The 26,943-nt window shown below is 34.0% G+C and overlaps 1 protein-coding gene across 2 annotated transcripts in view; it reads right to left on the minus strand.

Annotated features, from left to right (window-relative positions):
• GRIA4 (glutamate ionotropic receptor AMPA type subunit 4) overlaps positions 1 to 26,943 on the minus strand; it is a 536,727-nt gene that overhangs the window by 24,850 nt on the left and 484,934 nt on the right. For both annotated transcript variants that reach the window (XM_059929352.1, XM_059929353.1), the window contains exons 12-13: positions 24,144 to 24,342; positions 18,131 to 18,378 (exon numbers count right to left, since the gene is read on the minus strand). In XM_059929352.1, coding sequence (XP_059785335.1) covers positions 18,131 to 18,378; positions 24,144 to 24,342 — 447 coding nt within the window. The remainder of the gene's footprint in view (positions 1 to 18,130; positions 18,379 to 24,143; positions 24,343 to 26,943) is intronic.

Consider the following 26,943-nt stretch of genomic DNA (forward strand, 5'->3'; position numbering starts at 1 on the left):
CAGGTAAATCTGATGTCAAGTCCTTGGCATGGTTTCATGGTATGAGAGGCATTTAAAAGTTCAATCTGGAGATTCCTTTGAAAAATTCCATTAAAGCAGATTTAAAAGAGATGATATGGTCAATTACTATTCTTGCTGGACTTAGGTAAATAATCAGGCCAAGTTTAATGACACTAAACTTATTTTGCGAACAAATTAGTCTTAATTTGGTTTTCTTTGATAGAAGTGAGGGTAATTTTTAGAGAAAAAATGTGTGTTTCAGCAGAAATTATAATCTATATATATAGATCCAGTCCTGCAAACTGGACTGGATCCTGAATTCGTATAGTTTCCTCAAATATTTGGCTACAGCTCTTCAAACTAATGTTTCCAATTTTTCTTCTGCTGCTCCTTTTCACTTGGAATCATTGAGAACTAAAGCTGCCCTTTTCCTGAAGCCCTGCAAACTGAAGCTGAACAACTTGTTATAAACTTTAGAGAGATCACCATAATTGCCTATATTTAGACAAACCTCTTGACTGTTGTTGTGTAAGCTTCTTGTAAAGTTTACCTGAACACCCAATGACATCACTGAAGACATTTCAAACTGTAAAAGATGCTTTGACCCTGATATCTAGGAATCTTGATTGGCAGCTCTCAGGACTCAGACACTGGGTTTAGAATTTGCTCCAATCATTAACCTTTGTTTTTATTTTGTCTCCACACAAATACCTCTTATTAAATATCTGATTGCTTGCACCCTATAGGTCTAACTTTGAGAGCCTACCTGCATCACAGCCTCCAGAAATGAACTGACTTACTGTCAGGACTATGAGACTGATTGGATGAGATATAAAGCAATATATCTATTCAACTTCTGGACTGTGAAACTTCTAGAAGTTTCAAAGGTGAGACTGTAGGGGAACAAAATCTGCCACCCCAAAATGTATCTGGCATGTGAATTATTTCAAGCTGAAAACAATCAAGGCCCAAAAGACTCAGGAAGAAACGTTGACCTTCTTGCTAACTGCCTTAAGAATTTAGATAGAGGGCCTGTTATAGGAATAGAGCTATCACCAGAGAAATCTGCAAAGAATATGGACCAGGTGTGGTGGGGGTATCCTTAGAGATCAGAGCCCACTTAGCGTACCACGGTCTCCACATGACCCAAGCATTTGTTTGCCAAATATTTGCTTTTCCATCTCTGTGTGAATTGTCTTCCTCCCCCTTTGAGGTCCCAAACCACTACTTCCAACATCCTCTTTTGTCTTTAGCTGAAGATTGTATTTAAGGTGAGGGTTTGGGCCATTTTGGCAAGTTAGTTTTCCTGGGTCTCTCCCATGTATACATGTTATTAATCTTTTGTTTGATTTTTCTCCTGTTAATTTGTCTCATATCAATTTAATTCTTAGACCAGCCAGGGTAGAGGAAGGGTATCTAACCCTCTCTGACAATTCTAATAAATCTATTTTAAAATTAATTAATGACGATTTTCAAGTATACCTATTAAAGGTAAGAGAAGTAAAAATATTTCTATGACCCATGGTGGCTCCAGAATTTTAATAGAGAAGAGGTTTGAAGACTGTGATTTGGCAAGAAAGAATTTCCAAGGTATTAACTCAATTTGTGATCATTCTGCAAGCACATGATATATGGGTTTTTTTAAAGGACTGTCTGTTAAATCAATAAAAATTAAAAAAAAAAACTGTCAAAAGATATTTTTATTTACCCTTATATAGTATTTAGAAAATATAAATTAATCATATTAAATAATGTAAATTTTATTTTATTTGTGGTGACCTTTGAGTGTGCTATTTGAGGTTATATGGGATAAAGTCCCTGCCCTAAACCACCCCATTGTTATCATTATCTGTGATCAAATTGTACAAAAGAGGGCTTTATTTCAAGGTGAAGTCACAACTACCAAGATTGTGAAGTGCTTCAAGTTATCTCTAGATATCATTCACTTTTTAAGTTGTGATTATCATCATTCTAAAATAAAATTTAAAAAATACTAGGCCTTTCACAAAAATGCTTTGCCTGGACTGTCATTTGCTGTGTGCACTCTGCCCCATCCCTGACTTTAGATTCTTTCATCTCCTAGACCATTCTCCTTATTCTCTTTATACAATTTCCAGAATTCTAAACCATTCCATGAACCATGACCATGTTTCCTTTTTCCATCCTTTGCTGATTCTTAAAAATGTCCATCGATTGCTTTGAAGAACTAGAATCCTACAATATTTGAGTCAAAATGTGGTTTAGAGGTTGTCTCCAACTTTCTCATTTTACAGATGTGGTCACTGGGGTCTAATGAAAGTTAGGTGACTTGCTCAACAAAGCCCAGCTGGGACACAGGTCTTCTGCCTTCTAGTCCAGTGCTCTTCTCCACAGTACTATGATATCTTTGTTCCTGTCTTCCTTTCTTATGTAGTTATACTATTTGCTCATCCCTCCTATGGCTCTCTAAGGAAACTTTTCTTTTTCCTGAGAAGTTTTTCAGGCTTGGTAGGGGTTACCCCTTGATTAAGCTTTGACTCATATTCCCTGCACTAGGAAGTTGGCAACTCCTGTTCTCTCTGGCTAAATACTCCTTGAGCTGAGATAAATCTTCAAAGGTAAGTGATCTTGTCAACTGAACTGATCTTTCCTAAATATCCAAGAAGGAAGTATAGTAGATGACTTTCTTTAAAAAGCAATACTAACAGCCTAAATGATGACTTGATTTCATTAGATGGTAACATTTATTTTCTCTCATGGTTAAAATTAGATGATAGGTATATTTTGATACATACAAGATTCTTAATGATTTAAGTGATAATCTTTTATGATACCTAATCTTGGATCTCCAAGAACAACATCATAATAAAGCTTCAGTATAGTGAATTAGAAGGTCACAGAAACTCAATCTCATCTTTGAATTCTCATTTCCCCTCCTTTCCTATAACCAATTATCCATTAAGAACTGTTTTTCTGAAAAGTGTCTCCTAAATTTATGTTTTCATTTCTATTACACTGGCATCGCCTTATCAAAGCCTTTATCACCTGAGACAAGATCCACTGACTCTCTCAATCTATTCTCAGATCCTCAGAGTCAGAATAACCTTGCTTCTCTGCTTGTTTGTAGTGCTTTGTCAAAAAACCTTCAGTGATTTCCGATTGCCTCCAAGGTACTATTCTATTCTAGTTTTTCTGGTATTCAAGGCTTCCTAACAATTCAGTTTACATATATCTTTAAAATATAATTTCATTATATTTTGTTGAGCCAGACTCTGTGTCAAGTTTGCTGTATTCTCACTGAATCCTCATTGAATCCACATGGCTAGTAAATGGCAAAGATGGAAATAAAACCTGGGTCTGTCTAACACAGTAGCCCAGCCTCTTAACACCCCTAGTTCCCCAAACAGAACTTCTCTGCCTCCAGCCAGTCTTGTTTCCTTATAGTCCCAAATATGTTTTATGCAGAATCAATTCCAGTCTCACGATAGAAAGTTTACCAGGAATTCCTTTTTTTTTTTTTTCCTCTTAGCTTTTCTAAATTCTTATCATTTTCAGTAATCACTCATTGACTTATTCATTCAATTAATATTTATCAGCTATTACATCTGAACCTATTTTATCAGGTCTTTCCCAAATATTCTAGATTCTAATTATCTCCTGCTTCTTTAAATTATCTATTTATTTTCAGGAGCACTCACATTTGCTCTGAGTCATACATTCCTTTACAATGTTAGTTGTACCATTTTTTCTCCTTCTTGAAGGACAGCAGCTGTGTCTTATGGTACTTTATACCATTCTCAGTCCTAATGCAGGGCAAGAAATATAGTAGGCATTCAATAACTAAATGCAGAATTGATATCTCAGTGAGTTAACTTAAGGTGCTACTTTTCAAGCAACCTACTAAAATGAGAGTATAGTGTGTTAGACAACAAAAGAGAATCAACCATGGAACCTAATGAATTTTGGGAAAATCTGGTATGAAGAGTGTTTTAAAACACAAAAAAAATAAAATAAAACAAAATAAAGCAAAAGGCTTCAAAACTGTCTATTAAATATTGGCAAGGAGGACATAAAAAATTACTGACACTAGCCATCTTAACGAATAATGGCAAGCAATTTTGTCCATTGTATAAACAAAATCATCTAAGAAGGTATTCCATATTATAGATAGTTAAAGAGATCACCAGCTCAGTTTGTGTAGCCAAAGAATACTAAAAGATAAAATCAAATACAAGTTTGTTTGTGAATATCAAGGGAAATCTGATACTTTCAACTAAACCCAAAGATAAAAATCACAGATACTGGTAATTTTATAGATCAGTTCTAATCTATTTTAGTGTAGCAAATAAAACATACTACCTTTAGATATTTTTTTACTACCTAGAACAATATAATTCAGCACATTTTAGAAATTAAAAATTTCATTTATCTTAAACAGATTTTAAAGGTCAACTGTATTTGTTTTAACTTAAGATTTATTTTATTGTATATATAAATAGTGTATTTAATTGACTAAATACATCTACTTAACCTTTATATACAAATACTTTAAATTTCCTATCAAATTCTTGAGAGAAAATATTAAAGTTTTAATTTTTCTCTTTCATTTAAGGTTGCAGGTTCATTAGTAATAGACTAGCCTTTAAACATAACTCAAAATACATAACTTAAAATGTCTTTTAATTGATCTTGTTTCATCTACCTTGACTTTTGGGTTGGATTTTAGTTAGGTGGGAGAATGGCACAAACAGAAAAAGGAAATTGATTGATAAAAATAGGTCTTAGAGAAATAGAGATTATAAGCTAATGGGATCTTGAAAGGAAGCTATCTGAACTTGCCATACAAAGGGGGGCTCATAACTAGGAGAGCATGTGACTTTTCTGTTAATCTCTGAAAATAGCTGAAGACTAAGTATTCTAAATATGTGTCTATAAATATTTTAAGTTTATGCCATTCTAAGTGAAACACAGATCTCTTATCTTTGAGAGCAACAGGGCTCATAATCATATTTCAAACAGAAACATATTCTCTCCCTTATTTTTATTAAAATTTGAATAGGAAGAAATGACAAAAAGTTTAAATTATTAAGTCTCGCCTACAGTTGTTCTTATTGGGGTTAATACTAGAACATATCAAATAGTCTTCTAGCTATTAGCTCCTCATCAGGTTGGATACTTTTTAAACTACCAGTTTGGGCACTTTCATTAATTATTTTTTATATATTTAATAAATGGAATGCAGTTAATATGAGATCAATATTTTTCACTTTACTGAGCGACTAAACAAGAAAAAATGATATTTTATCTCAATTTCAGGTTATCCAAAAGAACTAGAAGTCACTGCAGAACCACCAACAATTCTTTCTCGGAATGAGATTATCATGATATATTTCATAAGAATTCAAAGTACACAACAGATCTGCCTGACATAACTAATGTCTGTGTGGATGTCCAATTTTAACACATAAATAGCCCACCAAAAATATTATGACTTTTTTTTTTTTTTTTGCTTAGGAATGAATAATGTGCCTCTAATATAGCCTATACCTTTCACTAAAAGAGTCAGTCAGTGAGAAACTCAAAGTTAGGTTCTATCTGACTTCTGGCAAAATGCATTATCTGCTGAAAGTTCAGTAATTAGGTTTCTGGATTTGGTGACCATTGCAATATCATTATCTACATAAATAGTATACGTTGGCATTAAAATCAAATTTCTAGTTTGTATGTGTGCTCTCATGTAAGTTCCTAATCACATGACTACTATGGCTCCTACTCAGAAGACAGCAATCTTTAACAAAAATATATCCTTCTGAAATGATTTTCTTTCATTAAAAACCCCAACAATCCAATTTTAAGGTAAGGCCAAGATTCTAAACACATTTGTAACAGAGCAAAAACTGTGTTTCTGTAAGATGATGATTATTTACTGACAACTCATTGCCTGAATTCTCATTCTTTTGGCACATTTCTTCTCCTTCCTAAAATTTCCTTCTTCTTGATCCCCAACTGTCTCAGTTACATGATCCTAAAGCTTTCCTAAAATCCGTTTGAGTCACATTAAGATGTAGCCTCCTTGAAGAGCGACAATAACAAAAAACTATTGCTGGATAGAGAATCTGGAAGCTGATCCCTCCATAATCCATATGATTTCTTCAAATATCTCAAATTCTGGATGCTTTGTAAATTCTCTCACTTGTTTCCACTTTGGATTTCTCCCCTATGGAAGGACCAATTTGAAATAGAGTACCAAAGGCAGGGAATACTGATGATGTCCATGGATAACAACATAAAATGTGAGAGGTAACACTGGAAACCATTAAAAGCAATGTAAAAGGCCTGGGAAGTGCTTCTATAAGCATGGAGAAGTACTGCTCAAGACAATATTACCTACTTTTCCTCTTATTTTTCTAACCACAGTTTTCATAGGGTACCTTAAAAATTTCATTAATCCTATACTACTTCACACCAAAAGTCTAACTGACCATATTTCAAATTATGTATCATTTAAATTATATCAGCTGCTTATTTTAATAAAAATTTTTCTTAATGATATATTTTCTATAGAAATACTTTGTATTTTACTTTTAATATTTTTGTAACCTCATTATCCATTATGGTTTGATTGTCAGTTACTATCCATATTTTACATGTAGTGAAATTAACAACTGATGACAATTTCCTAAGGTCTATGTGAGAATCTAATCCTTAATGGAAAACTGGCACTGATATTTAATGATGATGGAAAACCTTAACATATAACTGATAAGACTTGTGTGAAGGTTTTCATTTTTTTCCTGTTATTACATTTGTAAGTGGATATTCAAATAACTATTATGCACAGGTGGCAAGCTGCTTTCCTAATCCTGTTGGGTTAAGAAATATAAATGTATAAAGCAAAAGGGATTAAAAATAGGTGGGGGAGGGGTTTCCTTCAAATAAATGGAACCCATTCTTTTGAAAGAAAACTCCCCTCTTACCTTGGTCCTGGAGCTGGTTAGTTCTCCTCTGTCCTCCTCCTAGGGGAGAAATACCCAAAGTTAAACAATAATAGAACATGGTCTTGTATTAAAGTCAAGTTCAGTTCTGGCTGATCCCTTCCTCAGGTCTCACAAGACACTACCAACTGTCTGATATACTGGGGCATTCATTGAATTGAACTTAAAATACATTTAAGGATTAAGCCAAAGGGGAATGAACATTAGCTGTGTAAGGCAGACAAAATTGTCTGCTCTTTAGTCAGTCTATTTTATTAGAGCTTCAATAAGCTGAAGACTGACTTAGAGCAGAGTAATTTATGGAAGGGCATTGATTGGGTAATTTTCATCAGCTGGAGTGTATCATGAAGGGTATACCATGGGGAGTACCTAAAGTTCCCAATGTAGAGAGAGGCATACTGTGATGTTTCAATGAATTTCCCTGATGTTCTTCATGTCTTTTGAGGGTAAAATGATAGTGCTACAGGCAACACCATGTTTGAAGCAGTACTAAATCTAGTATGAACAAGAATTATTGTAAAAGTGAAAAAAAACACTAATAGGTCATTAGATGGGAACATTCGGAAAAAGTCTGGGGCATGCGTATGATAAGAAACTATGTGCTTTGTTTTTTCTAAACAGGGAATCATAAGTTAGATAAAGAAGGGATTTTTTTTTTTTTTCTTAATGTGTCTCTATCTAACTAGGACTCTCAGTGTCTTTGGAGAGAAACAAGGCAGCATATTGAAACAAGCATGGATTTGGGAATTATACAATAATGGGCTCCTATTCCAGTTCTGTCATTTCTCAGCTCTTTGACTTGAATTTCAGCAACATCATCTGTCCAGATGAAGATAGTAGAACGAATGTCAAGGGGTTGTGGGGGAAAATATATTCATATACATGTGCTTGGTATGTAGTAGAGTAGTTATTAAATTTTATTTCCTTTTTATTTATATGGTCTCTGATATGGTCTTTTATTTACTGGAATTTAGTTGATTTACAATGTTGCATTAGTTTCTGCTGTAGAGCAAAGTAAGTCTGTTATACATGATATGGTCTTTTCTTACTTGAATGACCTTATCTCTTTAGACACCAATGTCTAATTAACTGACCTTAGCGTCAATTCCTAGATACCCCTTGGCATAATTTCAAAGATAGTGACCAGCTCCCATAAAAAAAAAAAATCAAATACCAGACAGTTGATTGAATTCTGTGAGACATGGAGGAAAGTGGAGACCAAGAATGAGCCTGAACCCATACAAGATCATGTGCTATTGTTATTTAACTTTGGGTAACTTATTAAGATTCTTTATCAAGTAAAATGACATCAAGTGAGAAAATGGATGTACTTTTGGAATGTCAGGTTGTCACAGTATATCCCAGAGATGTCAAAATGAAGGATGTTGTAGTCATTACTCAAGTGGCTATTATGAAAATGTGCAGGGAAAAAACACTGTATGGCAGATTCTATATTACACATCTATTACTGTTACAATTTATTTAGTGTTGGATTCATCCTATGAACCTTAATCACCTTAACGTTACATGATATAAATATGGCACAATAAAACTCCTCCAACTACAAATATACATATTTTTTTCTCATGTTCTTCCTTGGAAACTTTAACTTCATATATTTAATGAATATTCTAAGAATGGCTATTTTGACAAACCAGGCTTTATCCACTATACTCTATAAATTCTAAAGAATATATACAGATATAGAGACTTTCCTTTTTTTCTGAAACAGATATATTCAAAAATCATAAAGCTGTGCTATAAATAGGAAAAAAGAGTAAATTATATTTTATGAAACACCTACTTCATCCATGGAACCCACTTATCCGATAGAGTTTTTGACGGAATTATCTTTATATTCTGAAATGATCTGAGAATCTATGAATAAGAACAACTGTAGGTACACTGCTGGGCTTGGTTACAATTACAGTGGCTGTACAGTCTTCATACTTCTGGCTGTACAGTCTTCATGCTTCAGGGCATAAACTGATTGCTATTTATAACGAAGGGAAAAATAAAAAAGAAATTAAGTAGTACTAATATTGTTGGAGCTATTATGGTGCTCTTAAAAATCAACCCTCTCAAGTATTACATATTGAACCACCACGGGATACCACATTTCATAGATCAATTTTTATCATATCTAGATATGGAAATATATGTTTTATTCTTAAAAAACCAAAGTAAGTCCTTCTACATGTATGTGCATCACTTTAGCTGTTTTATTCCCACTTTTATATAATCCAAAGAATTTTGCCAGATTTGTACATTGCCAAAAATTTGATGTCAGTATATAATTTTAAATCTCTCTCTATATAAGTATACAAGAACTGTGTCTATCTCTAGCTCTGTGGTTCTCTCAGAGAAGTGCTTTCCTTAAATACTTTTCCATTTCACAATGTAGACAGACTATGATAAAAGCAGCTATTTACTTAATTAGTGAATTACTTAATTCCAGAACCTGATGAGCTTCTACGGAGGTTCTGGGGATGAATTTTACCCCAGTGTTATTAGGTGTCCACAACTTCAAAGAGGTATAAGAGAATTCTTTGGTTGTTTTGCTAAAGACAGTTCAGGGCATGACTCAGAATCTCAGACTCTCAAAGTGAGAAGGGAATTTTGATGTCACTGTCACAGTGCTCTCTAAGAGATGTGAGAATCCCTTCTACTTCTCTTTGAACAACTCTGATGTCGAGAATCATAGCCAATTTCCCCCCATGTTTTGGACCAGTTTTAATTGTTGTAAAATCTTTCTTTGTGTTGACCCGAAATCTACCTCTGTGTAATTTCTTTAACTTATCAAGAGTTTATTTAGTTTTTAATATGAATTAAACTTTATAGTTTCTTGAGCTCTTATATGGATATTTTCAATATGCCTTGAAATTATCAATGTTGCTGAAACTGCAGCATGGAATAATCATAGAACTTGTTCAGTAAGTTTTCAAAGTAAACTATATTTATACTAATACGTTTTTTTTCTTTTTTTGTTCTTTTCCTATAAGAGCACTGGAGAGAGTCAGAAGATCTCCATTCCAATCTCAGCTGTGTGGGACTGTGGGCAAGTCACTTAACATCTCTAATTTATAATGTCTTCCTCTGTAACAAAATGACATCATAAAAGGGTTAAAAGGAGCAACTAAAAATATATATATGTGGAAGTGGTTTGAAAGCTATAATGCTGTACTGCTACTATTATCGTTTCATTTTAGAAATACATTGCTCAGCAATTTTTAGAGCTCTATGTTAAGCTAAATTTAAACATTATGTCTTAAAAGTGAACAAATTAAAAAGCACGTTAATTAAATAATAGATTAACTGATTCTTTGCATTATATGATATTATCATTGCTATGTCATTTCATAGAAAGTAATTCTTTTTTTTAGTCTATGACCTTCATTTTTACTCTGGAAGACAATCAGGTCAGTTTTTCTTGGATTCCATTTACTTCTATTTACCTCTAATTAGCCTAGCCTCAAATATAAGCCAAAAGTTAGGGCATTGATTTAGGGTTCTGGATACTTGGTTTAATTTTACGTTTTTTATTTCTCATTCTTTTTATTTTTTAAATTTACTTTTCATGCTAAAGATATTAGCAACGTAGAGCAGCTGTACTTGTTGATAATACTTTTTTTGTGGTCCTAGTTGCAAATTCCTGAAAAGAGGGGAAACTAGGGACCAGGTGTCTGATGATGTCTTCTCTTAGTTACTAACAGGATTCTGGCCTGTTACTATATCAAAAAGGATGTTCAGAAGTTGCAAATCTGTCAGCTCCAAATATGAAAAAACTAGGCTTCTATAATAGCAGAGGCCTTGCAGGTAGTTCTTGACAGTTTTTATATAATCTTTTGTGTAGTGAAGCAACAATGGAGAGGGTCCATGTACTCTTACGTTGTCTTTGAAAGTGAGTTGCTTGTGTCACATTTGTTTGATTGACTCCAATTTGATTTTTATTTTGGCAAACTCCCAAATAGTTAACACTTAGAGAAAAGAGATTGAATTTTTAACATTTCTGTAAAAAATATTTGTGTATTAATTTCTTCATTGAGTACCCTAGAGAAAAAGTTAAGATAAATAAAATCTAGATTATTTCAATATGATGTCATGACTTTGGTCAATAGTATTTACAGTGATAGATTTCTTCCACATTTTGGTATTGTATACTTTGAAAGGCAGAATTAATGCTAAGAATATTTTTATGCCTTTAATGTTTTTTTCATTGTTGAGTTGTGTGACAGTAAAGAAACATATTGAAATGGCTTTACAAAGTTTCTGAAAGTGTATTTCATTCTGTGAATGAGTCCTAACAGTGAATTTTAGGTTTTCAGAAAGTTTGGAATCTGTCCATTTAAAATAAACTACTTTTAATCATGAAAAAGCTATTTCTGGTATTAAGGAGGATAAACAATGTATTCACAGTATTTCTAACTTTTGTTTTTATGATTATTATTTTTAAAATGTTCTCATAATCAATATAATGCCCATTTCTGAGAAGACCTGTGGCCAGGCTAGGTATTTTGGAGACTTGAATGGTGACTTTCTATTCAGGTGTTGCCAGGTGTGTATGATACTATGTTTGTGGCAAAGCTATTTCAAATGTATGTTATTTCATTCTGAAAACAAGAATTATAGGACTGATTTTTGGGGAGAAACAAACATTTAAATAAATGAGCTACAGTTTCTTATCCCTACTTAAATTAAAACAGAATATAATTCTAAACCAGGGTCTTTACTATTTCCCAGTTCATTCCAATTGACTGCCAAACTATTCTATCTTCCTTCTCTTAAATATGAATAATAAACCAGCCCCATCTTTGCTGATGTTATCTTGGCTGAACAGACCCCTTTTCACTTGCTTTGTTGTTCCTTTGTGTCCCCTTTATAACCTGAGCACTAGCACTGCAATTACTTCTGGAAACCAATCCTTGTAGTGAGATGATGTGTAAAGATGAGTGACATAATATGGAACCTGTCCAGCTATTAGACATATATCAAGAGGAAACACTTAAATACACTACTAATATAGGGATAAGTTCATCTACAGCACATTTATTACATATCAGATTATGAACTTTGTCCTTAGATACAACTTTATGTTTCCTAAATACACGTGGCATGGGTAGGTCAAGGCTGCTTGACTTGGTTGGCTATAGGTTCTGCACTCACGTTAGTTGTGTGTTGCAACTGAATTAACTTGAACTTTATAGGATATAGATATTCTTTTGGGGGATTCTTTATACTTAAAGTATTTGTTTATAGGACAATTGTGTGGGACTAAAGAACAACAGCTTGGAATTCTGGCTTTTCATAGACTGTTAAAATTGAGATCTAAACTTAGATCTCTTGTTAAATCAGGTTGTGAAGGCTTAAACTGTTAAACTTCTTTTGTAGCAGTTTTATCTTATGAAATTTAATCCTCTTTGAAGTGGTATAAACTAAAACAGCCACAAATTATCCACTTTTCTCAGGTAAGTTACTAAAATATAGCTTCTAAGTGTAATGGAGAGGAGGTGTATACAGCTAAACACTGAATTTAGAAACTTTCAAGTGGCGTTACCTATGGCAACCACAAAACATCTCCAGAATGAACAACTTGAAAACTCTCTGGTAAATTCTCAGGTGGAACCCAGCAACCATCTGTTGAATAAATTGGCAAATGAATGAAGGCAAATCATATTGGCATTTTTTTCTTTCTACAAGCGGGGAGAATGGAAAATGTATAATGCTTGGTGAGTCTTAAAGAAATGAAGAAAAATGCAGGATATTTTTCCTTTTCATGGGGAGCTGTAAATTTAATCATCTTTTAACTGCAGGAAAGAGCTAAATGAAAAATCTAAAATTTCAAATGGCAATAGAAAGTTTTATGTTTCCTACTGCACTCAACATCTAGCAAGGGAAAGATGGGATGTATGAATCCTAAAGGGGATTATTTTCCCCTGGGACACATTTAGCATTGATACCTTTACCATGTGACATCTCAGTTTGTGAATGTAAAATACTTGGTACCCACATCTCTAATAGCAAACTGGGTAAGTGTTTAAGCATATCACAACAAGGGGGATTTGTGTGTGTTTGTGTGCGTTTATGCTGAGAGGTGCAAATGATTTTTTGTATGAGTGTGTTTTCTAATCCCTAGGCCAACAGACTATGTTCCAAAACATAATGGGATCACAAAAACTAAGTTATCTGTAGCATCTTTTAATATGGCACCAAATAAAATGAGGGATATTCATAAATGAAAACATATCTCTCCCTTCCCATAATAGTTAAAGAAAAAAAACATACTTGTGTACTAATCTGCTGCAACTCGTTTCCAGAAAACAAGTTAAAAGTATATTTACTTGAGGCCAAGTGCTGCTAAGTAATATTAAGTACTCAGCTTTAAATTTCTGTACTTTTAAGTTTTACTAGTGTCTACATTAAGTGCTAACAATTGACTTGTTACTAACACCAAAAACAGACTACAACTTTACTGTCACACACAACATCCAGCAAACTCCTTCTTTCTAAACTTTCCAAGTACACCTGAACTGATGACTAAATATGTCTCACAAATTTTACGTAGGAAAGTGGTTCCTTACAGATAATATATTTTTCACACATGAATTTGAATATTAAATTTAATACATCTGCCCTAAAAAATACTCCCAAGTTGAAGAAACATAATTTGGCCTACAGAGAACTCTACTTACCCTGATACAAACTTAGACTTGAGCCAAGTGTCTTATGAAGCCAGCGATTGTGTTAAATACTGAAATAAAATGTCCAATGAAGATGTGCTATTCTAATTCCCATTCTTAGTACTTCCTCTCCCCTGCCATGATATTGCCGTGGGGGGTCTGAGTTGCCTGTTGTAAACTAAGCATGATGTGCTTGGTTTCAAAGGAGTAGCTCCTGTTGCCACAGATTCCTGTAACTGGGCATCAGCAAGTCCACTGGGCCTCATTTTTTCCCCAGATTTCAACCACTGATCAAGTTCCTTTGGAACTGCTTTCTCTTGAAAGACTTTTTTTTTTTTTAAACGACAGATCATTTGTCTTATATTAGGCACAGTTCCACAAATATCTTTAGAGAAGGCAAAATTTGAATGGGAATTATCCCTATTGAATAATAAAAGTGTAGGAAAGTAGCTTTTTCGTTTTTTAATTTTATTTTAAAATTTTTGGCTGCACCACGTGGCTTGTGGGATCTTAGTTCCCCGACCAGGGATCAAACCCGGGACCATAGCAGAGAAAGCGCTGAGCCCTAAACACTGGACTGCCAGGGATTTCCTAGGAGACTAGTTTTTTAACGTGGCTTCAAACATTAGGGTCAAGTATAAAAATCTTTACAAAGACCAGGAGAATTCTGAAGATATGATCCCCTTCTTTGTTTCCTGGAAGTACTTGAAAATACTAGATACCATGAATATTTTTAAAAGGGGTATTTCTCATTTAACAACTATTTAATAGTCAGTAAATCTGTATTAAATAAATTACGATTTACTCTAAACAATCTTTATCAGTTTACTTATTGCATGGTAAAGTTGAGAGTCTAGAAACTAGTGTAATATAGATAATACACCAAAGAATCTACTATTTTGATAGTAAAGTATACAACTTTCCTAGATAATAAATACTATAGTATAGTACGTATCTATACTAAAGTTGCATAGTAAAGTTGATAGTATTGATAGTATAGTCAAAATACACTTACTCTTTCATCTAAACTTTACATCACATTGCTATGCCATCTAGAGTGTCTATTTTAAAACAACCTTTAAAAATTTCTAAACCAGTGAAGGCTTTTACAAGAGTTTTGGATTGCCAAGGGTACTGGAGAAGGGATGAAAAGGAAGTTCATGTAGAATAAATGGCATTGTGCATGTGGAAAGAAGATTCAGGAGAAATATCAAAGTAGGGAGATAGTGAAACATAAGAGTTTTTACCCTTTTATCTCACAATAAGACCTGAAAGTTTTCTTTGGAAGGTAACTTAGAAAAACAAATAGTAATGCCAGTAAGATTTAAGTTTTTTCACTCACTGATATTTATAGTTTGTAGGTGCACTTACCTATAATTGCTTTCCTTTTTAATTTTAAAATCTATAGATTCTAAGTTTAACAACATCAGTATACCTGGAATCATTCTATCACCTACAAATTGGAGAATCTATGTCAAAGCATAATAAACCGATAATTTCTGAGCATACTTATTGGCCTTCTGTAACTGAGAGCCATTAGTGATAGCTTGATGGTTTTAACATTGTGAAACGTTATGTATGTGTATGCCCAGCAAACGCTAGCCTGAAATAAAGTCTCTTTGAACAATAAGGAGCTTTGCATATCATTCTCTGCCATAAAGATGGGTGCCAGTCATAACTGTTGTAATATTTGTTATCCTAGTCACAGATATATGCTCTGTGATGATCCTGATTGCCTGTGTTTTAAAGCCTACATTAAAGACCCAAGTCCTGATTTTCCATCCTGATTATATATCCTACTCTTACTCTTTTCTGTGACATTTATTATGAAACATTTTGACCAAACAGCAAGATCTGGAAATAAAAAAAAACTCCCTAGATCAACAGAAGATTGCTAGTCATTTGTCTGCATTCTCTGGTTATACTTATATCAGAGGAAGATTGTTTTCCTTTTCATAAAGTCTCATATTTCCCAATGAATCAAAACAGCAGCGTTTGGAAGAAACCATAATTAATGACAATGAAACAGACCAGTCTCAATGTATCCAGAACTATTAACTTAAAAACTTGGTTAAAAAAATAGATCTTGTGGGAAAACAGACTTAGTCTCAACTGAACAAATGAGGCAGAAAGTTTTCAAAGATACTCTTGATGCAGGTATGCCCTCTGGATCTTGTTCTGATGACTGTAATTATTTTGAATTTCATCATTTATACAGAAGGTGCCTATTGGTCCATCTCTATATTAGTTTGCCTCTTTTGAAGCAGAAGGTTACTAGTTGAATAAGAATGAGAATTTAAGCTTAATGAGCCTCCTGCTTAGTTGGGCTGGGTGTGGGGGCGTAAGGAGGTGTGGGTAAGGTGAATGCTGGTTAGCCTTCAGTGCACTTCCAGTATTCTCAAAGACAGGACAAAATGACTGTGGTTTTGGCATGCAGGGGCCAGCTTGCTCAGGAAATTGTGGCATGTATAAAGCAAAGCACATAAACAAACTCTTAACCCAGGAAGCTGAGTTTAACAATTGCCTCATTAACAAGATCCAGGGAAAGACAGGAAAAGAGGGGCAGGCCAATAGCTGATTATTATACAGTTCTAGACAGATGAAGCCCTTCAGCTTCTCCCTAAACAATCCCTGTAGTGTGGACTTGACAAAGTGGCACATTTAAGAGGGAACACTCTTGCTATCAATGGGAGTCAGGCGCACCCTTATCTGAGGGCCAAATTCAGTCCCTGGAACTTGACTTTATCAGTAGACACAAGACAGAGAACAAGGCAGCTACATCCACAGAGAATTAATTAAGAGCAAATGCTACATCCAGTGAATGTAATCAATAGTGTGAACAGTGATCTACATATCACCCTCCGTTGCTGTCTCCCTTTCTATTTACTACTATTTTGATAGCGATTTATTTGCCACATGGCCTCATTGAAATTACATATTTCTCATATTGCATCAAACAAAATATTCCCTTAAAGACCAAATATTCTAATGCCACTTTTAGTTTCTGAATGGCTGAAATCTTTTTTGGTAGAATTTTATCATAGATAATTTATTTGTTTGGCTTTCTCCGTGCACATTTCTCCAGTTTCATGTGCGAAGTGTTGTCAAATAAACCTGACTTCAGTATTGCCAAAGTCTACACCCAAATATGTCTTTGCTGGCTAACTTTGCTCTATCTCCTTTAAAAATTGTCCCTTTTGAACATACCATGAAACCCCTCTCAAATTATTACAGTGTTGTTTGCAAACACAAAATACTGTTTTAACACAAACTTTTCAGTACTAGTATTTGTTTCTTATATCTGTTTCAACTTCTCCCCCACCCAGCACATATACCCAAAGTACATTGCAGTTCCCTTTTTGAAACCAATCATATAATTTTATATTGTTTTCACTCCTCCTAGGCAACAGTACAGGTCTCATTACCTTCATTTTTCAAAGGCTTACCAGAAACATCATTTTTCAAGACAAGGTTCTTGGTTAATTCCTTTGGCAAAGATTCTGATTTCTTCTTGAATCTGTGCTTTGTATGAATCTCTCCTAAGCAGCACTGAGACCAGAGTAATTTGTCAGTCGTCACTTTTGACCCCGGCTTTGCTCTAACCCCAGCAATTCAACAGCAGCCTTTGTTACTTAAGGAAAATAGGAAACTCTGCCTCCTGGACATAAACATGTGAATTTTCTATGTCCAGGACCAAAAGGGTGAAAAGGGCAGATTTCACCAACATTTCCTTAAGAAATAAAGTCCCACTTTTAACACATGTGGACTATCAACCACATGTGTGACGCTTTGGTCATAAGTCACATTTTAGGGGTCTATGTGTGAACAATTTTGAATTGTTACTGGGTCTAATTTTACAGATCTTACTTACCCCATACTCCCTTTGCAACAGTAGAGAGTGTGACTTGAGTAAGCACAATAAAATCAGAGCCCAGTTTTCCCTGTAATCATAATTGCATTTATAAATAAATGTGATTTACAAAGTTAGCACTGATACAACTCAGGATTTTCTAAAATATAATGATGCCATAATAAATGAAACATTGAAATGGAAAAAAAGTGTTTTTCTAGAAGATATTGATTTCTTCTTAGAAACTAGCAGGCAGGCATAATTTTAAAAATAATGAAAAAATGTAGAATTATTACTGACACAATGAGAATGTAGATTTCAGTGACCAAAAAAAGTTGATGAGATATAGAAGCATATGCTACCCATGTTTTAGGCCCACTGGAAGCAGCTAGTGTTCAACCAGTTTGGTTTTTATATGGCCTTAAAAGATATATGTCAATTAAGATTAATTATTCTAAAATTAAAAAAAAAAATTACCTGATTGTTGACCAAAAAATATGAAATGGAGAAACAGAAAAACAAACAAACATACCATGTTCACACACAAAACAAAATAATTCTCTCAGGGACATCAGGGAAGGTGGAATACTATAACAACACATGTTATATTGTTATACTATTCCACCCACCTTAATGAAGAACCCTTGGGTGTTGCTACTCCATAGCCTTTCGAATCCAGATTTCCTCCCACTTTCATTGTGTCACATGGCTTTCGCTGCTCAATGTATTCATTCATAGTGGACTCCAGGAGAAAGGCAAATTTGCCCTTGGATTTTCGGACACGAGCTACTCCCTCAGCTGTAGTCCTAGTGAACACTGATGGCTCTGCTGATCGCATGTAGGTCCACATCTTTTCATACACTGCTATTTTTGATCTCTGGAGGAAATTAAAATAAAATTAAATACAGGAAAGAAGGGAACAAGATGTTAATATTGACTGAACCGAGATAAGGATAAAGCCTTCTACGTTACCCTTTAATTGCAATTTGCCATAATAACATTATTCTTTTTCAAATAGAAAACTGCCTTTTACAACTGTTTAAGAAAATCATTGAAATGAAAGACATTTAAAAGTGATATTTGGAGAAAAAGGTACCTCATGTCATAATAACTACCCTACTCAACTGCTTAAAGAACGACTTACTATTATTATAAAATGTAGACAGCCATAGAGAGAGTTGTACTGAATTATAACAAACAAGGAGAGTTGTTATATTGTTTTATTTTCATATTTTTCCATGCCTCAAAGTTTTAATGAAAGCCATTCTAAAAAAATATATACAAAATGTGCAGTCCCTATCAAGTCAGTATTTGAACACCGAAGGAGGAGGAGAAATCTGCCCTAGTTTACAAACCAAATATCCATAAAACAAGAATCAAACTAGGTCCACCAAAACATTTTTAGACCTTTTTAAACAAAATCTCCAAATAGAACATATATTAAACTTTAAAGAGAAGTAATTCTTGTTTTCCCACTTTATATTTTGGAGAGTTAGTTTTTCTAATCCCTTGACTTCAGCCAAGAAACTTACTTATATTTTTGTCTATTTGGGCTGTATCTACATTATTTCCAGGACTTAATTTATCCAATTCATTTTGTCAGTATCTGCATTCATATTAGATTTTTTCATCCACACATTTTTTCACGTGAAAATATATCCAAATGAACTCAAATGTCCCCAAAGGATATATTTAATAAAATAGAAAAGCCCAAATCCTGTTTGGTGTTTGATAATACAATGATACACACAGAATTTTATCTGGTGCAATTACTTTTGTTCAATAGCAAGATGTGGAAATTTTGCATCTGCATCCAAATTAAAAGTAATGGAGACTTCAGTCAAACCTGAATCTATGCATAAGGCCAAATCCTGAGTAGCATGTATACTTATTTACACCGACTTTGTTTTGTTTACCAGAAGATAGAATCCAACAAGAAGCAGATCTTCAATAATCAACAAGTTACCCAAATAGCAAATTTAAGAATACATGTTTTGGGCAAAAGCAAATTACTCAGGTGAACAAAGAAACTGATAAAAGTGGTATTCAAAATTTTGGCTTCATAAGGTGGAAATTTAGTAATCAATAGATCTATATAATAAGTCACACAATAAGAGATTTGCATACCTAAACACCAAAAAACCCCAGATATTTTATGTTAATGTATATTCAAATGGTGATAAATATCAAATAGGAAATAGATATCCTGTATCCTGTATCCTCTGAAATGTTTTTATGTTATTAACACTTGAAAATATCTCATGATACAGAGATTCTGATATGTTTGTGTATGTGTGTTCAGGTAATGACAGGTTACTTCTGGCTACAGAAATCCTCACACTAGGAAAATTCTATGCCAAATATAATTCAATTGCAAAGATTCTATGTTGTTCCAGGACAGAAGAGTATCTGGATTCAGAACGCTTAACCATGAGATCCACTAGGGAGGCCATGTTGCCAGGCCTCATTCACTTCATCTCTGATAATGAAGTTCTCTTCCAGAGTATGAACTACTCCATTTTACAATGAGTTCCAATTTCTGAAAATTATAAACTCTCTGGATCACTTGATACTGATTGTCTTTAAACATCTATCCTGATGATTTCAATTTAGACATGTGTTGCTAAACAACATCATTTAGGCATATAATCACTTTTTTAAATGTATTGATAACTTCACTTCAGAGTTACACCCCAAAAGGTATAGAATTCTCTATATATTTTTTGCTTCACTATGTATACTACATTGAAACCAGAAGAAATAAAATCTGAGTATTATTTTAATTAAAATTTTTTTGAAAAATTTTAAGAATATGAGAATCATGCTAGTTACTTGGCAATTTTCTACTTATTTTTTATATCTTATTAAAGGAAAAGGGAACAGCTAAACAAAACTAAGGCAGCAAAATGGAAAAAAGAGTATTTTTAGGGCTTGGTAATTATGAAGATAAGTTAACTATATAGAATGCAACATAATATTAAAGCAAATAATTTTTTTAAAGGAATAAAATACCTTTAGGTCATTGATATTTTATAGACGTCCATTCCCATAATATTAATGTGAGGAAAATTACTACTGCTTTTGTTTAAATATATAGAATTAGATATACCTTAAGTGCAAAAGAAGTTAAATTAATTCCTTTAAAGTCCAGAAGAAAGAGGAATCTGTAGTGTAAGTATGCTTAATTTCTTATGTATAATAGAAATTATAAAATACAGACTCCCAGTGGAAAATAGAGGAATGATGAAAGAAACTTTTTGGGAAAAAAATTTATATGGTGTGTCACTATGTTAATGTTTAGAAATTCTGATTCTGATTTAAAGGGGCATGGTTTAGATAAAATCAAATCCACATGGTGGAGAGGGTGAGGTTGGGAAATTCTGGAAGTAAAGGACTGGAAATAATATTGCTGTGCCTTACTTGTGACTGTAAGAGGGTGTATTTGCTAAGGAATGAGGGTAAGGTAATTTTTATAAATTTGATGAGACAGGCTAAAATGAGGAGATTTTTGCAGACCCAGTAAGCTCATAAATGTAGTGATAATGGGACTTTTACATCTTCATCTTCAACTGTGATATCTACTTAAAGATCAGGTTTGGGGAATGAATATGCTCAAGGTAATAAGCAAAGATTATATGTCATTTTTTAAAAAAATTATAAAATTAATCTCAGATTTACTTGTTTCATCTTTATTGTGAAACACAATGCATGGGAAACTATTTGATTTAAAGCACAATTTCATTACTTATAATAATTCTTGGAGATTTAAAAATGTGCCATCCTTTTAATTTCTCAAAATTAAGTATTTTGCCATTTCTGCTTTTAATAGAAAATATGTAAAAATGTCATGCACTATAGTTGATATTTACATTGTTATCAGGTGAATTATTTCCTGCTTTTAGTAGCTTATGCAGCAAGACTGATGTTCCACTAAGAGCTTATCAATGTACTACTTGATAATATTATAAGCCCTGAAATACTAATCCACCTCATTTATGCATTCATGATTTCACTGATGACTGAAACAGGAACAGGATAAAATCTGCACTGAAATTAAAATCAGTGTGTTTAAATCAGGTTTATAATAATGTAAAAGTACCTTTAAAAAAGCCTGTCATTAAGTGACAAGTACAAAATTCCTTTAAATGACTCTATGTGTATGCTTAACAAGCGGCACAGAACATGAAACATATCAAGTTTCATAACGGTACAAAACCAAGGCAACAGTTGAATTCTGATGTAATTTTCCTCCATGGCCTAATTCTTTTTCCAGAACAACTGCAACATTTTTTGAAATGCTGAGTATAGGTAACTGCCTGAGACAGTTTAGTGAAGCTGATAGTACCATTACTGTGTTCCTATAAGAAAACATTTTTGACAAGGACAAAAATACCTTTCACGTTCTGTTTCCTCAACAACCCATCAGACAAATGATTTATTTAAACCAGGTCATCATGTATGAGAGAGGAGGGAGAACATAGGGTAGGAAATGAAGGAGATTTTTATCAGAGAACTCAAATTTATGCATTCCTGGAAGTATGCTTCCAGGGAAAATTATTTTCTTGTCCTATTAGGGTTCAAACTATTCTGCAACATAAATATCTATACTTATAACACTCTTTCAATTTTAAAACTATAATTGGGTGGGACAGAAAGGAAACAGGGCATGGTGACTGCCCTACTTATATGGGAGGCTCTGTATCTAGGAAGCAGCTTTCCTTATTCCTATATTTCTAATCAATATATTCTCTTACCTACTTCATTAGTTTTTCAAACTTGAGCAGTTTTTTTAAACTCTATAAAGATTAGAAATAACATTCTCAATGTACGTGATGCCAAAGAGCTCTACAGTGAGTTATTTTTGAAACATTTTCAGGGAATCAATATGATATTTCTTTTCCCCTTTTTCACTCAAGGCAAAATGATGAACCTACAAATATCTGCTTTATTTACATGAAAATCAGTCATCATTTTTCAGTAAATTGCAAGTGATAGCACAAATTTGTATTCTATTTTGATGCATATACAAAATGGTTTTTAGTCAAAGTCACTAAATTTTACCTAGTTTCTTTTGGGTGGAAACATAGATTTCCAGAAAAGTACTGAAATTATGCTAAAATGTGTTAGAGCAGTGTGTTACTATATTAAGCTTTAGAGGCTGGGATGCACTCAGTAAGTTAAAAAAATTTAGCTAATTAAGTTTATCCATAGAATATTGTTAATAAAATATATTATGATTACTATTCACAGTTTTAGAAAAACCTACAAATAGTTTACAATTAACTTACAAATTTTATATCTATTAGTAATGCTCCAAATTGTTGACAAAGATGTTCACTGTCTGTTTTTCTTAAAACAATGTGAAATGATGGGTTTGGCACAATTTTTGAGTGATTTGTTCCTGATTTAGTGTTACAAAAACATCTGTTATATCTAAGAATACTATAATTGAATTTTTTTTTAAAAAGAAATATTATTGAAATTCAAGTGCATGAAAGTTAAGGCTGGCTTAAGGAGTAGTATCTTTTGTTGTTTTTAATTTCCAAGCTGAGTGAGAAAACAATAAATATACACATTTAAAATGAAAATGTAATCTCCCAAGTACTGTATATAAGTGTGAATTTACTTTAAAGGGCTATCATTAATTTTACACAATAGTTTAGGAAATAGTGAAACATATCTTGTATTCTAAATTACTAAATATTTAGTCTCTAAGCAACTGATGCTAAATATAAGATGCCACAATTACCTAGTGAAATATTTGTGAAAATTTCACCCTGACCACTTTTTAGTTTTTTGGTTCTAAAGTCACAAAATTAACACTTATCTCTGACCAGACATTGTGAAATTTCTGGATTTAAGTAAAAGCAGAGTAAAAGAGATTCACAGATCAAAAAATTCATCCTTATAGTGATACAAACAGCTAAAACCCCCAAAACCTCCAAAATACCTGCCATCATGATGGCAAGCCAAAGGAATCATATCCATATGTGAAACGCAATTATATCAGTTTGAACAATTTGATTTGCAAAAGCAGAGAAATCAGCACAAATGCAATATCATACAATGTTTTACAAAGGTGCTAGAACTTAGTAGTTCTTGTTCCCATTCTCTTGTGAGAAAGCAAATATATTGCTTTGAAATCCATTGTTACAGAATAGATTATAGAATAATAAACCTCATATAGGTACTATAACATGAAATTAAGGTTTTGGGATTCAAATGCAGCAAGGTAAATGTATTCTTTGAAAAAAAAAAACAACAATCTTGCTTTCATTTTTATGCTCTAAATCCCAAAGCATAGATAAATCCAAATCTTGCCAGATGAAGTATCTTCATAGCATTATGAATATTGGAATCTTTAGGATAAATTATGTTATAAAGTTGCTTTATTTACCTTTTTGTTGTTACTTTTCCTTAGTGAGGGTCCCTCTTGCAATGTGAATAAATCAATTAGCTTTTGCAAATTAAAGTGATTATAAAATCCAAGTAGAAGTATATAGCATTGCTATGTTTAAACATAGCAGTTACCATTGTGTTTGCAAAACTTATAATAGCTAGAGCCCATAATATAATAATTGGCAAAATTGCCGGAATTTGAAAGTTATGAACATTTCCTTTTTAGTTTTCCCCTCAACTTACTCTGAAGAATTCTTTTGTTGACCCTGAATCCAACGTTCCATAGGCAATTTCTGTTTGTTTGGCCAGGTCTTCCGCACTTTCTATGGGGGAGACCATTCTCTCAACAGTCAGGAAAGCAGCGAGGTTAGCAGTATAAGATGATATAATGATGAGTGTAAAGAACCACCAAACACCTCCAACAATTCGACCTGAGAGGGATCTAAACATGGATAAGATAATAACATTTTCCTTTCTATAATCAACATAGAGAAAGAAAAGAAATACCATCAATTCACTGTGTATGTTTAATAATAATTACAAGTATCATTTTATGTTCTGAATAGTCTACTCAGAATGGTTCTAGTATTTCTGTATCACCTGACATCTTTTATGCTATATTGAATGTATAAATGCCACATTTAGAATACTTTTCCTTTTTATTGTTTACTTGGCAGAAATGTAGAAACAAAAGCCTTTCCTTCAGGTCCAGAAGAGGAATGCTTACTTAAATTCATTGATCCCTTTTGCACTTTAGCATCTCTTAAATTAAGATGCAGCATATGTTTGAAGAGATAAATCACAGTACCATAGTTTGATTGGCAGCACTGTTTCTCTCTTGGTGGTACATAAAATAGCAATACATCTTAACAATTGGTGAGCTCTTAGATTTGATATAAGATGGCAGATGCTCTTCTGAGAGAACTTGTTTTTACCTTCAGTCAGAGCTATGCCAAGATGGATGGGACATATGCCAAGGTGGGGCTGGACCACATGAAGATCTAGGATTGGTCTCAAAGTAACCATAGTTGAGAATGTTTTGTTTGTTGGTTGGTTGGAATGATATTCCATTTTTTATCTGAATGGAGGATGAGCTATGTCTTAAAGAGCTTTACATACTGGTATAAAAATGTTCTCTCTGCCACTTCCAACATGAGACCAAAGCATGTGACTTGTTAATATGCAGTGTAACAGCACTGCAAACTGAGGCTAGAGCTCAAAAAAACATTTTCTCTTCACCATTTTTCTGGTTATCAGGGATGTGTGGGTGAGCAGAAGAAAAGTGAGAATGAAATGAATAAAAAGTTCAGAGCATAATCATAATTGATCTCACTCAACAGGACCATCAGACTATTTAAAATTCCTGTGACAAATTATTTTTAAACATTTTCTTAATATGAGGAAAGATTTCATATTTTCAATGGCATTTCTAGCTTAAAATGCTCCCTTCTTAACCATTATTGTATAAGTGACGCCTGTTGGTTTTAACTTAACATTTGCTTAATCTTGGTTTTAAAACCATAAAACTGGTGATTTGTTCAAGATTGCAGAGTAGAAGGATGTGCGCTCACTCCCTCTTGCGAGAGCACCGGAATCACAACTAACTGCTGAACAATCATCGACAGGAGACACTGGAACTCACCAAAAAATTACCCCACATCCAAAGACAAAGGAGAAGCTGCAATGAGACAGTAGGAGGGGCGCAATCATAATAAAATGAAACCCCATAACCACTGGGTGGGTGACTCACAAATGGGAGAACAATTATTCCACAGAAGTCCACCCAATGGAGTGAAGGTTCTGAGCCCCACATCAGGCTTCCCAACCAGGGAGTCCAGCAATGGGAGGAGGAATTCCCAGAGAATCAGACTTTGAAGGCTAGCGGGATTTGATTGCAGGACTTCGACAGGACTGGGGAAAACAGAGACTCCACTCTTGGAGGGCACACACAAAGTAGTGTGTGCATCAGGACCCAGGAGGAAAGAGCAGTGACCCCATAGGAGACTGAACCAGACCTACCTGCTAGTGTAGGAGGGTCTCCTACAGAGGCGGGGGGTGGCTGTGGCTTACAGCGGGGACAAGGATACTGGCAGCAGAAGTTCTGGGAAGTACTCCTTGAGCCCTCCCAGAGTCCACCATTAGCCACACCAAAGAGCCTGTAGGCTCCAGTGCTGGGTCACCTCAGGCCAAACAACCAACAGGGAGGGAACTCAGACCCACCCAACAGCAGACAAGAGGATTAAAGCTTAACTGAGCTCTGCCCACCAGAGCAACACCCAGCTCTACCCACCACCAGTCCTTCCCATCAGAAAGCTTGCACAAGCCTCTTAGATAGCCTCATCCAATAGAGGACAGACAGCAGAAGAAAGAAGAACTACAATCCTGCAGCCTGTAGAATGAAAACCACATTCACAGAAAGATAGATAAAATGAAAAGGCAGAGGACTATGTACCAGATGAAGGAACAAGATAAAACCCCAGAAAAACAATTAAATGAAGTGGCGATAGGCAACCTTCCAGAAAAAGAATTCAGAATAATGATAGTGAAGATGATCCAGGACCTTAGAGAAAGAATGGGGGCAAAGACTGAGAAGAGGCAAGAAATGTTTAACAAAGAACTAGAAGAATTAAGGAACAAACACCGAGAAGAATTAAAGGACAGAAAAACAGAGATGAACAATACAATAACTGAAAAGAAAAATACACTAGAAGGAATCAATAGCAGAATAACTGAGGCAGAAAAATGGATAAGTGACTTGGAAGACAGAATGGTGGAAATCACTGCCACAGAACAGAATAAAGAAAAAAGAATGAAAAGAAATGAAAACTGCCTAAGAGAACTCTGGGACAACATTAAACACACCAACATTTGCATTGTAGTGGTCCCAGAAGGAGAAGAGAGAGAGAAAAGACCCAAGAAAATATCTGAAGAGATTATTTGAAAACTTCCCTAACATGGGAAAAGAAATAGCCACCCAAGTCCAGGAAGCACAGAGAGTCCCAGGCAGGAAAAACCCAAGGAGAAACATGCCGAGACACATAGT

This window comes from Balaenoptera ricei, chromosome 8, assembly GCF_028023285.1.
Source record: "Balaenoptera ricei isolate mBalRic1 chromosome 8, mBalRic1.hap2, whole genome shotgun sequence".
Classification (NCBI taxonomy): Eukaryota; Metazoa; Chordata; class Mammalia; order Artiodactyla; family Balaenopteridae; genus Balaenoptera; species Balaenoptera ricei.